The sequence below is a fragment of the Drosophila persimilis genome, unplaced genomic scaffold (genome assembly GCF_003286085.1).
Source record: "Drosophila persimilis strain 14011-0111.01,24,50 unplaced genomic scaffold, DperRS2 tig00000191-arrow-pilon, whole genome shotgun sequence".
Taxonomy (NCBI): domain Eukaryota; kingdom Metazoa; phylum Arthropoda; class Insecta; order Diptera; family Drosophilidae; genus Drosophila; species Drosophila persimilis.
In genome coordinates, this window is record NW_020825298.1 from 625,156 (window position 1) to 639,485 (window position 14,330).

At 47.2% G+C, this 14,330-nt stretch overlaps 2 protein-coding genes across 3 annotated transcripts in view; one reads left to right on the forward strand and one right to left on the reverse strand.

The window, feature by feature from the left end:
• LOC6595608 (transmembrane and TPR repeat-containing protein CG4341) overlaps positions 1-4,384 on the reverse strand; it is a 29,310-nt gene extending 24,926 nt beyond the window's left edge. For both annotated transcript variants that reach the window (XM_026988188.1, XM_026988189.1), the window contains exon 1: positions 3,933-4,384. In XM_026988188.1, coding sequence (XP_026843989.1) covers positions 3,933-4,027 — 95 coding nt within the window. In that variant the 5' untranslated portion in view covers positions 4,028-4,384. The remainder of the gene's footprint in view (positions 1-3,932) is intronic.
• The window catches only part of LOC6595603, a 99,097-nt gene that overhangs the window by 42,193 nt on the left and 42,574 nt on the right, over positions 1-14,330 (forward strand). The gene's annotated exons all lie outside the window — the stretch shown is intronic.

The window sequence follows — 14,330 nt, forward strand, 5'->3', positions numbered from 1 at the left end:
TATGGATTTTCATCATATTCTGTTGATTCAGGGAATATTTATGATTCGCTCCTCCGTTCTCCGTTCGCCGTTCTCTGTGCATCTCCGCTCCTCCTGCTTCTGCTCCTGCTCCTGTGTCTGGTGTCCTTGGGAAACCTCCTGCTCGCGTAGAGTATTCATATTTTGGGAGCGTTTTTGTTATAAATTTTTGAGAAATAAAAGAAAGAAAGAAAATTGTACTTGCTCCCGCAATGGCAAAAAATAGACACAAAAACAAAAACCAAACCCCAAAACAGAAACAGAAACAAAAGCACGCCGGAAAAATGCTGAATATGCGCAAATTGAATTTGATTTTTAAGCACTGATTGCTTTTATTGTTCTCTACGACGGGGGTCCGGCTCTGGCCCTCGCCCCGGTGCTGGTGCTGGTGCTGGTCCTGGGCTTGGGTTTGGGTTTGGGATGCGGCGGAATTTAAATAAAATATTCTAAAAAAGATAACCGACAGAAGTAAAAAGATTGCCGCAGCGGACAGCAGCAGAGTGATCGAATGGGAGATGCCCAGCATTGATTGGAACTAGAAACTGTTTGTCGAATATCCAAACTCCCTTTTGAATCCTTCGCCCACAGGGTAGGGAAAAGGGTGGCTGGCGGCTAAAGGGCTCTGCGGCTCTGCGGATCTGCGGATTCCCGTGACAGCGTTTCTGTATTAATTTATTGATATTAAGCTTTTGTGTTGCCCGAATTTGCATTTTTTGCAACGGAAACACGGAAATGAGAAATAGTTTTTATGTTTTTTCCTGCCATTGATACGAAATCGAAATAACCAAATTTTAACAACAATTAGCCGAATGTTATGTTCTGTTCGGTTCTGTTCTGTTCTGGCCCTGGCTTCGGGCCCAAATTGATTTTCATCTAGAGTGGAAATTGCATTTTCATCGCTTGCCAGCGCCCTCACCCTTCTCAACAGAGAGAAAACACATTAGCACGCGGAATGTGCGCAAATAAATACTTAATAACCTCAAAGGCACCGGCACCCGCAGCGGCACCCGCACCCGCACCCGCAATCGCACCTGCACCCCTCTGGCAGCCCCTGCAGCGACAAATGCAAGTCACACTTGCCCCCAGGCAAAGGAGCAGTCGGGGGAGGACATTAGCATGAGAATAAAACGAAATTACAGTCTTTAAAATAAATGTATGCGAAATTTCCCAACCAAATGCCAAAAAGTATTCAACTAAATGCGAAATAAATTTGCCAGAAGACAAAGCCACGACACAGGAGGGAGGGTGGGGGTGGCGTGTGGCGTATGGGTGAGGGTTGGAGGGGTGTTGCGGGAATGTCAATTCCCTGGGCGTTGGAATGTGCCGCCGCCGCCGCCGCCGACGCTGCCGCCGCCAGGAGACGCAGAAAATCAATTTCGGCTACAAGTTTTCAATAAAGTGAAAATAATGTCGCAGCCAAAGCCAGCTCCAGCACCAGCTCCAGAATCGGAATCGGAATCAGAATCAGGAGCAGCAACGCGCTCGCTCCTCTGCCATTATCCTGTTCTGTGAGAGATGGGGAGGGGGAGAGCAGAGGAGAGGAGATATCGAAGATATGGAAGCATCGCTGGCTGCCGGCGAAAATCAACGCCGAGTATCAAACAATGAGGGTCGTTAGAGGCAGCAAATCGAAGCAAAAGCAAGGCAAAGCGACTCGACTCGACTCCTGAAGTCAAGTGCACAAAGCGTCAAATGAAAAGGAAACTGAGAAGAGCAGGAGGAGACTGCCGCCGACTGGGGATTGGGGACTGGGACAGAGCATTGGGGTCTGGGGACTGGGGATAAGTCTAGTGATGCGTAAAGCAACGCACTGTCAAAAAATACTCTCCGTGGCCCGTGGCCCAGGCAAAAGTACCAGCAAATCCGACTCCCGGCTTCGGTTCCATCTCGGATTGCGGCTCTGCCTGGTGCTTGGGATGGTGTTTATTTATGTGCGCTGTGCCTTGTGATAAATCACTGACATTGATGCCCGCAGACACACAGAGAGAGAGAAAGAGGGTTTCCATCACCATCACCCTTCCCACCTTCATCCCATTCCACTCCCACTCCCATCCATGGTGACATCGAAAACTTTAACCGACTCCCGATGCCTAGGCAAGTGACACGTGGCACCAACCTCTTCTGGCTAACAAGTGAGGCCTGGTCTCGGTCCCGGCCCCGGGACCGGTCTCCCGCTTTTAAAGAGTATACTGGTATAATAAGTTTATCGGGAGTCAGACAGGCAGTCCTTGCGGTCCTCGCTGGCGCCTCCTCGCAGGAAATAAAGCGGCGCTCAATCACAGCGCCTGCCGGAAATCGGAAGTTAGCAGGCTCACGATATCAGGGCCGGCGGTTTCCCGAAAGAAGAAACGAAATATCGGAGCAGCGGAGGACCAACAAAACGTGAAGGTAGAAGGCACAAACCGAAGCTGAAGCTGAAGCTGAAACTGAAACTGAGACACAAACTCTGCCGGGAAGTTGGAAACTGTTTGGCAGCGCCAGATAAAATGTTGTTGATTGAGACGCAGTTGAGCGTTAATAATTATTATTTTTGTCCGCCCAGAAGTTGCCTCCCCCTCCCCTTCCTGTGCTGTCCTTTCCTACCCCCTGTCTCCTGTCTAGGACGTGCCTCGCCTGGTTTGCTTTTGATTTTTGATGTCTTACAATTTGTGGCAGATTTATTTTGTGCATTAACCTCGAATTTGCACTGCGTCCATTTCGATTCGATTTCTTCCGAAACGGCTCCAACAGCACGTCGCCGCAGTGATTATCGGGGCCCCATTCCCCCATTCGCCCCTTCCCCCATATATGTATGCGACGACTCTCTGTGTGAATGTGTGCGAATGTGGGTGTCAATAAATTCCTGCCTCATTGCCACTGCGGCCACAGCAATGGGAGGGGCGACAGCAGCTGTTTGTCTTGAAGTTTGTGCCCCAGAAACTTGTGGATGCTGGTCATGTACTCGGCTTAGTAATGGGAGCAGCAGCAGCAGCAGCAGCAAAGGAAGGAGCACTGGAACAGCTGTGACACTGTGTGTGTGGCAGCAAGCATTGATTTTTCGGGATGGCGGGGGGCGCACTTTTATGGCTTTTCATTTATGAAATTTTTGACAGCCACTTTCCCTGGAGTCGCATGTGCCCCAGAAATATAAGCGCCAGGCGGCCAGGCCCCAGTTCCCTAATTATAACCTTCTGTCGAGGCGAGGGCTTTCCATTAAAGCGCTCTCCGGGGCTAAGCACAAATCGATGGCAATAAAATGAGCAGAGGAGGAAACTGCTACATTTTTGGAGATTTTAAGTAGGTCTCCAGCCCTTTTTACCCCCGACTCGCAGAGACCCTCGTCATGGGGTATTTCAAGAGTTCTCAGGTTTAACATACGATGCGGGAAAGTGTCGCCATTCCAGGCCGGGAAATTCTTTCTGGCTTCCGCCTGCTGCTGTCCACCTCCGCCTCCGCCTCTGCCTCTGCCTCCGCCTCCTTCGATCCGGTGGAAATTATAAATAGCAGTGGAGCGAAAATAACTTTTTCCAACGGAGACTTTTATTATTCTGGGCCATACTCGAGTTCCTTTTGTTGTCCAGCCCCGCCCCCCCTTCGGACCGGGCTGTGGCTTCTGCCTGGGATCTCCTTCATGTGCACCACACTCTCTCCCAGTGAAATTTTTACGGTTTGTGTGTGCGAATTTATTGAAAAACTTGCGCTAAATATAACGAGAGCAGAATGAAGCCGAAGCCCCAACCAAACCGAACCGAAACGGTCGGAAGTTTATAACAAGTTTGAAATTAATTTGATTTCTGAGAGAGAAACCGCTCCCCCAGTGGGAAGCCAGTACCCGTTACCCGTTACCCATTCCCCATTCACCATTCACGATTCAGAACCCATCCAAACCGAACAACAAATAACAAGATAGGGGATAGATGCAAGATGCAACTTACTTTGATTTATGCAACCTCAGCCGCAGCCTCAGCCAGGCCTCGCCGGCCACCATCTCCTTGGCCGAAAGCAGCCAAGGCGTCTCCATCAGAGGCATCTCTTTCTCTCTCTCTCTCTCTCTCTGTCTCTCTCGCTCTCACGAAGAGTGGTGGTGGAGTAGGAGGAGCTCTTGCTCTCGGACTTATCAAGAGTTTCCTTATGAATTGCAATTGCCTTTGCTATCACTTAGCTTAAATATTTTATGTATGCAAGTGTTCTATCCTTGTTGCTGCTGTGCACCAGATTTGGTTGCATTTTATGTGATTTTCCTTCTGGTAGCCAGCCAGGGGACACACACACACGTGTGTGGGCTTTGTTTTCCCTTGAAAATTATATGAGTTTTGTGCTTTATTTGCATTCGTCTATGCATTCCCAGCGCATTCTCCGAGGAGGCTCCGGGGAACGACTGCTGCCAGGAGCTGCAAGTGGAAAGAATCGATAATCAAGTTAGTCGAAAAAGTGCCAAAAAAAAGATCCTCTAGAATGTGTCAACACCAGTATATCTAGTTGACAGCCAACGCTTTTAGACCAATTACGAGACAAGGACAAGGACACAGGCACGGACACGGACACGGAGGTCCATTTGCTGGTGTCATGGAAAATAGTTCCCATTTTGCCCGATTTTGTTTTTCCCTAATTAATTTTTGTTGTTGTTGCCGCAACTAAAATGTGATTATTTGATCTACATTCGTCGATAATTACGGATTATTGAAAGTTTTGTTTGAATTAATATTGAAATAATTTCCACACAGCCACAAGAGCATGGTCATCGGAGGGCAGGCGCACGGAGCATGAAGCATGAGGCATGCGGCATGCGGCAAGCGGCGTGGGGCGTGAGGAGGGATAAATAATTACCAAAAAACAGAAAATACAGAATAATAATCGTAAAAATAAATGGCCTCATTGGTTTCCATTTGTTTGCCGCTCGATTGTTTGCTTGGCTCGTCGGCGGTTTATCGTTCAATCTATCTATCCGAACCGAATCGAACCGCACCGCACCGCACCACATACACAGATACATACACGGATACAGATGTGTGTGTATCGATGCATTAGTGTTCGCTTTTCCGTGTTATTGTCAGCCTAGAAATTAGGTTAATTAGTGGTCAGTCGTTGTGTAACTGCCGTGTCCTCTGATTGCTCTGTCGTTTTGGTTATTATTTTTTCCCCTTCCCCTTTCCCCTTTCCCGCTACCCGTACTGCAAAGCCTGCCCCCTATTCAGGATTACATTCAGGATAGAAATCACTCACTTATAACGGAATCAAGGGAGTCTGGGTATGTATGCCCGAGGAATCATAAGCTGGATTCAACTCGGAGACACTTCGGAACGGACTGCCTCAGCTGGGGTATCGACGGAGCAGAGTGTGTGATCTGTAGCTCCGGCCGAGTGCCTCAGTCTCGATTCCCAATTGTCTCATCTTATTCGTTCCTCTCGTTCTCTTTCTCTGTCTCTGTCTCTCTCCTTGTATTATCTTCCTGTAGAATGCACAATTGTGGCAGCAGCATATCTCCATCCCATACACACATTCAATCGCTCGATTTTTGTTTGTGTCCATGGCAGTAATGAACTTTTATGCATTGTCATTAACTTTTATTGTATATATCTGCCATTCATCCTCTCTCTTTCAAACACACACAGACACAGACACACACACACACCTCTGCTGCTCCCCCCACCGCCACCGCCACTCTTGGGGATGTCCTTTATGTGTCGCCTCCATGTTTTGTTATTGCAATTTCTGTTTTTGCAGGCATTTTAATAAATTTAAATCATTTGTTGCATTTATTTTAATTATGCGCAATTTAAAATGCATTATGGCGCTGCAACTTTAAAGGCTTTAAGGCACCGAGGTGGGCGGGGGAGGGGTAAACGACTGGGACATGGTAGGAGGGGGTGAGGGCGCTGTTAGAGGGACGCGTAATTTAATTTCGTTGACAGAAATTCAATTATTTGCGTTTTCCGTTGTGCCGCGGCGGCGGCTAACAAAAATTTTGTCAAAACGCCTCACGCATGCAGAGAGCTCCCACATTTCAGGGGCGACTTTTTTTTTAGGGTGGTAGGGGGTGGGGAGGTAGGACAGTGCCCGGGGGCCGGCGGCGCATGCTGCGTATACGTGTTTTCATTAAATTTTTATTTATTCGCCGCCGCTCATATTTCCCAGGCAAATGTCTGGATCGTCCCCATCGCCATTGCCGTCGTGCCAGAAGCCGACAGAATTCTTTTGGTGTAATTTCATTACTCCAATGTTTTACTTTGCTGAATTATAAATGAGCCCTTCGGTTGGAGTTCCACAGTGTGACGCAGCGCCTCCTGTTTATAGCTAGTCATGTGTGCTCCTCCTCCTCCTCCTCCCGCCCTCCTTTGCTCCATTGTGATGTCCTTTGAAGCAGATGTTTTGGGCATAAAATTCGAGGGTGTCCCTGCCGCCCATCTCTGACTTTTGGGGGGCGTTGGTGTCAAAGTTTTCCCCATCCACCTCACGACTGGAGCACAAACGTTTTCAATGAGCCCCTGACCCTCCTCCGTTCGTCCCGTCTGGCGGTCAACTCGCTCCGCTCCCCCATAAATATTTGATAATGTGTGTGGCTGTCAGTTTGCCGTCGAATTGAGTGATTTCCATGGCCCCCTCCATGGCCCCACCTCTGTCTGCATTCTATTATCGCTGTCATTTTTCTCTTGTAATTTTTCACATTTCACGGAGGAGCAGCTGCAGCGGTTCCCAGAGGTTCGTTCGGTGCAGCCGGAGCCCAAAGGCTGAAGTGCCAGCCATTGACACACGACCCCACCTCTGTCTCGCTGTCCCTTTGTCTGTCTGCCGCTTCGTCTGGCTTCGTGACAGTTTGACATCTCCTGTTGTTGCTGTTGTTGCTGTTTCTGCTGTTGCTGTTGTTCGGTTGCTGGTTGACATTTCGACAAAACGCTGAGCAGGCAACCCCGTGGAAATTGAATATTATTAGCTCATTTTGCTGTAATTGCCCCAACTGGGGTCCACTTCGGGCTCCACTGTGGTCTTGTCTGTCTCCAAATTACACATATCACACATACGCCGCGTGGCCGATCTATTTGCGTGGGCGTATCCACCATATCCACTCGACTCCAACGGCAGCAAAGTCCAAGCGGTGGAGCAACTAAGTCATTAGCTCCACTTAACTCCCGTGACGAAGTCGATAAGGCACCCTTATCGCCATGCCTTTGCTTTTGATCGAATTTTAAGCGTCACACATGGCAGAAATTTCTCTGGATTCCCACTGCCTTCCACGCCGTCCACTACTCATGGGAGCGTCTCGAGATGGTGGTCAAGCGGGCCAACGATGCGTATTCGAAATCTGAGCGTAGAACAGAGCAGAGCCAGCAGCTGGTAGACACACTGATTAGACAAAGTTGGCTCAGCAAATTAAGGGACAGGACACAGACAATTGCAGACTGCCGAGAGCAAACTGCAGAGACTGCAGCATCTGGCCGCCACAGAGGGCAAAGGGCTGTGGACGGTGGACTGGGGACTGGGGACTGGGTGGCTGCCACAATGGCCAAGAGTCGGCAAAGTTTCGAGCTGCAAAACACAGAGCACAGACTTCAATCCTGTGGCGAGCACACAGGACGAACTTTGCGACAAACAGCAACAACTGCTGGTAACCGCTGGCGCTTAACACTTTCTCGAGGGCGTTGCCGCGCCTCGCCACTCCTTCCCCGCTGCCTACTTCTCGTACTTTTGCCTCCAATTTTAATATATTTTTAATAACCCGATGAGGGAAGGAAGGAAGGTCACAGGGCCAGTGGCCGGATTTAATTAGAAAGTTGAACTTTTGGCGAGACACAGTACCAGTACCAGTACCAGTACCAGATGAATTCTCAATTTGCACTCTGAATTCCAGAGAACTTCGACTCTTATGGAGAGTGCCAAAGGATTCGAATCTCACATATGATTGTGTGCTCTGGTTTCCCTCGCCCGCTTGATCGCCAATCCGCTGGGCTGGTGGGTTGGCATTCTGTTTATTTTGTGTATTTGCTGGCAACAAAAAAGTTTGCCAAAATAACATTTATCAATGTCGTCTCGACTGGGAGTCGTTGCTCGGTCCCCCAGTAGATGTCCCCCAAATTTCTCTCCCTCCCTCTCTCTTTCTCTTGCGCCACGAATTGAAGTGCATCAAATGCAAAGTTTTGTGCATGCGAGCTGGAAATTTGTTTGCCAAATGTATGCTAAAGTATCTGTGGGTACAGCACTCACACACACACACTCACACACACACACTCACACACACACTGTCAAAGTATTTTATCAATAATTCAACTTGTGCTCCAGAAAAGGAAACCAAAATAAAAAAAATAGTTGAACATGGTAAAAGTTTTCAGCCGCATTTAGACAGTGATTTTCAAGAGAGTTCATCTCCTAAGGAAAGTCGGAAAAATTAGCTGCACTCTTGGATGTACGCGACGACTTCCTTCCTTTTTTCCTTTCTTGGTTCCCTCTTCGTTCGCTCTTCATTCCTTCCCCCTGTCTATCACTTGATTAGCGCGTTAGGCGAAAACTTTCGCCGGATTTTACATGGCTTGTTGTGTTGTCTTGAACTTGTGTGTGTGTATCTCTGTGTGTAATGTAGCTATACGTGTGCTTGCGTCGCGGCAATTTGTTCGCTGTCACTTTGCACGCGGCTGCGACATAAATTTCGCTTTTGCCGACCCAATTTTCGGAGGCGGCTGCTGCTCCTGCTGCTTCTGCTGATGCTGCCGCTGCTGCTGCTGCTGCACAACCGAAAAGCGTTGTCAAAACTTTGCAGTTGGCTTTTATTTACACGGAGAGAGAGGGGAACAAGGATGAGAAGGACTGGGGTGAGGAGGTGAGGGTGAAAGTAACTAACCAAAAAAATGAAAACAAAAATAGACCATAAATAAAAACCACAAGCAGCACCAGAACCAGCAGCAACAGCAACAGCAGCAGCTGCAGCACGAGCAACAGCAGCAGCAGCAGCGGCAACACACAGAAAATAATGGAAAAAGTTAGTTTTGCATAACGCGCAGATCCCGAGCACACTTGAAAGTCTCCATAGATGCGGGGGAGGGCGATGGACAGGGTATTGCACAGGGTAAAGGGTTGTGGGCAGAAGCCTGGGCCTTGGTCTGGCTCTGAGTCTGGGTCTGGGCTTGGGCGCCCAGTGTGTGAACAGCATCCTGGCACCCTGCACCCTACACCCTGCACCCGTCACCCGGGGACTAGAAGTTGAGCAAGAACAACAGCTGCTGGGGCCCCGTCCTGCTGCTGATTCTGGTCCGGGTCCTAGTCCCCGGAAACAATGCAGCAAGTAAAAAGGGGCTAACGGACCTCGATCCCCCAAAGTGTGTCTGTATGTGTGGGCGAGTGGCTGCAAGCTGTGGTTACGCTCCCACTCACACAGATGTGTAGTGGGTGCTTCTGCTCCTCCCAAGGTTAGGAGACTGGGCGTAGCAGTAGAGGAGGAGGAGTTTGCATATTTACTGCAGCTGCAGACAAAGTTGCACTTTTACTACCATCGCAGCAACTACGAATGAGCTGACGATGCGCCCGAACTTCCTGCCTCCTGGCTTCTGCTTCTGCTTCTGCTGGCCATCCCATAAACTGGTCCAAAATCGAAAGTTCCATTGAACTTCTCTGCTGCCATTCACTGGCTTTGGCCGTATTTGCCGATCCGAGCAATTGCTATTGCTATTTGCTCCTTCGTAAACTTGAAACCGGAGAAGGGCGAAGCTGGTTTCTGGTGGCTGGCTGATGTTGGAGTTTAATTCTGAATTATTCTACTAATTGAGCCACATTAGCCAGCCACTGAGATTTCAGGAAATTCCAGAAAATACTCCCCAAATTTCAATTCTCCCAAATGCTCACAAATTTTTCTTTGCATGCGAAATTATAGTGAAAGCAACTTTCTTTGTAAAGCTTTAAGGAATTTTTAAATTAAATTGTTTCAGTTTCCATATCCTGTGTTCATGAACAGGAACCGACACAGGCCATCCCATAAACAATACAGTCCACTTGAAGGAGGCCACTCGAGAAAAAGGACACTTAGAGCATTGAACGGCTTGACCATAAAATCATATACATGGGTCGTATCGAAGCTAAATCTATTAACAAGTGTGGGATGCATGCAGTAGGTGACGTTAGAAGGAATGAGTGTGGAACATCGTGGGTCATGACGTTTTAAATCACAAAGGAAATATCTGTCACATTTTTTAGGAAAAAACGTCGAAGTTTTTGGACAAAAAAAAAGTTGTTTATAAATTATAAAGGATATGTAAACATTTTTAACAACTCCCTAAGATTTTTTCATTATATAGTATAGGTTAGCCTTTGAGCAGTCTTAATTGTAATCTGGCGGCTATTCTATTATATTTTTCTCTGCTTCTAAGGCTTAAACATTTTTTTTTGTTAATTATCATAAATGTATCACAAGAAATTACTTTGAAGAAAATGTTTAATTTTTGTGAGCATCGTAGAGAGACTACGGAAAATAAAACACACATTACACAATAGAATTTAAGTGAAGAATTTTTGAAAATATGCCTTATGACATGGAATTGTTGTTTCAAAAATTCCAATCCAATTAAATGATATTTGTTTCCAAATTCGACTAGTTTTGGGCACACTATGTGGTGCTGGAGCTTGTGAACACTCATATTACTATTCATACTTCACTGACAAAATTCAACCTACCACATTTTCGTGAATTTTTTTAAGAGAAAATAACTTCAGCACAATTTCGATTCGGAATGAACTTTCTAGTAAAACCGAGTCTAAAAAGCCATTTCCAGTCTCAATTCGTCTAAGGTTTTAGCCAAGTTCTGGTCTTGAGAATCAGTAGCACTGCATTTTCAGATATTCACTTCTAAGAAATATGAGCCATGAATACACACGCATACGAACGTGTGTTTTTTTTTGTATGTAAATTTCACTAATTTCACATAAATTTATTCAAATCGTTGGCAATCTCTCACTTGGCACCCGACAGGGCATTAGGCATTAGGAACTTGTTTAATTATTTTGAAAGCGAATTACACAAAAATAATTTATTTATGGCTCCAAACTTTTCTGTGGAAATTCTAAGCAAAAACTTTGCACTTGCTCCCCAGAGAGACAGAGAAAGAGAAATAGAGATGGAGATGGAGATGGAAATGTAGAGAAAGGAAGGACCAGAGGAAGGACTCTTGCTAATTGAATGCCACACAATAATTTGGCTGCTCCCTCACTTTATTCACTTTATTCATTGCCAGCAAACTGATTTGCATGTCGCCAGTGTCCGCAGTGCTCGCAGAGCCCGTCCGCACACTCACATATTCGCACGAATCTCTGGATGAGTGCGCTCAATGAATGGCCTGCCAGTTAGGGAACTTTTTGAGGCTGGGACTTAGTTGGTCAAAGCCAAAGCCAAAGCCAAAGCCAGGGTGAAGCTAGGGGCAAAACTGGCATTCAAGAGCCGCAATTCGCAATTCGGTCTCATTATTAGAGCTAAAGTAGGAGAGGCGAGCATGGGGCAAAGTAAAGCAAAGTAAAGTAAAGTAAACTCTGCGGAATTAAAATTTAAATAAATACCATACCAATGGCAGAGGGCAACGAGAGACCTTAACAAAAAGTTGTGTGCCAGCCAGCCGGCTGTCTGCTTTCCATTTCTCTACTACTGCTACTGCTACCAGCTGCTGACTGCTGCCTACTGCCTGCTGCCTGCTGCCTGGCTGGAAGAAGAAAGAAAGCACCAGGAAGCGGCTACACGAATTGCCACTTAAAAATTCAAAAGTTTTGTGGCTGGCGCATATGGCGGCATCGTGGCATAAGCAGCAGGAGCAGCAGCAGCATCGCTTCCACCGGAAGTGGAAATGGAAATGGAGGCCCTAGAACGATGGCGAAACAATAACAAAATATGCCACACTGCTCGGAGGCTTGGCGGCTCAGAGGCTCAGCGGCTGTTGGGGTTAGCCCAATACGCGGTCGCTTCGCGGTTTCATATGCCACGAGAAGAGAGACCTTAACCCGGATCGGATTCTGGATTCAGCAGCAGAAAATCTAATTTCAAATGGCGGCGCGACCGACTGTAGCATTAGCATGGGAAATTCCTTAACGCTCACGTATTTGATGGGAAAATATTTGCGCTGGCACAAATTTTCCTGCCAGGCATTAGCATGAAAGATGAGACGACCAGGCAGGCCATGGAATGTGGGTGGGAATAAGCGTCAGAGCTCTCATACGGCCATGAACCATGTAATAGAAGGGAAAATAGTAATAGGGAAAAGCCAGAAGAGCAAAGGAAAATTGTTAAACAAGTGCTGAAGCCGAGGAGCCGCAAATTGACTTGGACGGGAGTCGGGAGTGCAAGGCAAGCACAGGGCACAAAATGCACTCATTGCCGGCTTCGTTTTGATTTCCGCAAGAAGTCAAAAGCTACGACCGCAGCCGCTTGTCTCTGACTCTCTGGTTTTTCGCCTCCGTCGTGTTATTTTTATTTTTCTTGGGTTTTCCCTTGTGTTCTTCTACTGGTACTGCTACTGGTACTGGTACTTGCCTGCTCTGTCACTCGAGTGCGACTCTTTCTGCAGCTGCACCACGGAAATGTATCCCGATTTTGCCCGAAAGCGGCGACAATGCCCCGCACACATCCACACACATCCACAAACACTCACTAAAGCGCACAGCCACTGGAAACTCCGGGCACGGTGCGAGTACGGGCACACACGTATACGTATACGGCGGGGGATGCGACACGAAAACAAAAACGAAAAACGAAAAGCGAGCGCACGAAAATTGCTTTAAGAGCTTTACTTTAAAGCCGACGACGACAGAAGCCCGGAAACCGGACCGGACGCCCGGCTCTGATTTGGCCTGCAATCGAGGATCTGGAATAGGCGACGGATATAGCCCGTTCTAGCGCTACGACGGTGCTGCTGCGGTCGATTCGCAGTTGCAGTCGCAACAATTGCTAGTGGATATTGCTGCTGGTGTGCTTAGTGCCACATTTGAAGCGTCGGTCGCATCGCGGCCGAGGCAGCGCGCTGTGGGTTGCAGTTCAGTTTCCAGCTGCTGACCGCACGATTCAGAGGCAAAACGAAGACTGAAAGCGCTCAGTTGGCGCACTCGTTGTTATATACGCGAAGCCACCCCCGAGGACCACAGGACCAAAGCCGGAGCACAGGTCCTTCGTCTATGGTCGGCTAACAGAGGCACGACCATGTGGTGGTGCGTGGTGAATTGAGTGTCCTCTCGTGCGGCCTCAATGCGAACCCCGATTGAGTCGTTGCCAGTCACAGATAATGGTTACCATGTGGATAGAGCTTCATGAAGGGAGCGCGCAATGCAACAGTTCCCTGCAAACTTCGAAAAGTCGATGCAGTGTCAAAGACCATGCATCCGATATCACATATTTGTTCTATGACTTTCAATGCAAGAGTTAAACATCCGATATCACATATTTGTTCTATGACTTTCAATGCAATAGTTAACTTGGATTTAGCTACTTTTACTAGACCAATAGTAACTACTGGTCGTGGTGTTAAATTAGATCAGACATAACATTCCCTGTTAAGTAACAGCCTGGGGCATAGCATTATCCGTGCTATAAAAACTTATCCGCTCTGACTGTTACGAAACGGTTAACACAAGACTGGCAGAAATGTAAAATAACAGATTTTCTCCGATTTCATGACATGGTTTGAGGCTGTTATGTTATCAACATTATTGCAATTGGGGTAGCAGACAACTAACAGTAGGACAGTTTTTTAACGGAACGGTTAACTTTGTTCTTTATGCTAAACTACAGAGAAATTGCTTCTCCGTTTTAATGGCATGTTGTAGGCTGTTTTGTTAATATCTAACATTAATGTGCAGCAGCCCAACAGTATGTTATAATGTTATCACCCATATCATTCTTAATGTAAAAATAGAATTGTGCTATTTCCGAGTATTACATTTCTATTCCTTCTTTTTCCACAGGTGTGGCTCTATAAAATACAATCAACCATCAAATGTCATTCGGTAAACAATTTAAAACCGCATGAATATCACAATATTGCAGTCTTGGAGCGGTGTTGTGGGGCGAAGGGAAATACAGCTCCATGGATGCAAGAAAAATGCTAAGAGTAGCGCATAAATAACAGTGCCACTATAAGAAGAGGGATCGTAGGGGGGCACGTATAGAATACACGGGTCACCAGCGACGACGAGAAATAAATTGTATTTAGTTGTACAATTTATGGCACCGGCCACCGCTAGGAGAGGGAGTAGCAAGAGGGGCGGTGGGATGGGGCATAGATAGCAAGGGGCTGCAGGCCAGCACATGCTTACATACACACACCCTTACACACACACACATGCATAATTCAATGCATGCTGCGAGGAGGGCATCACCG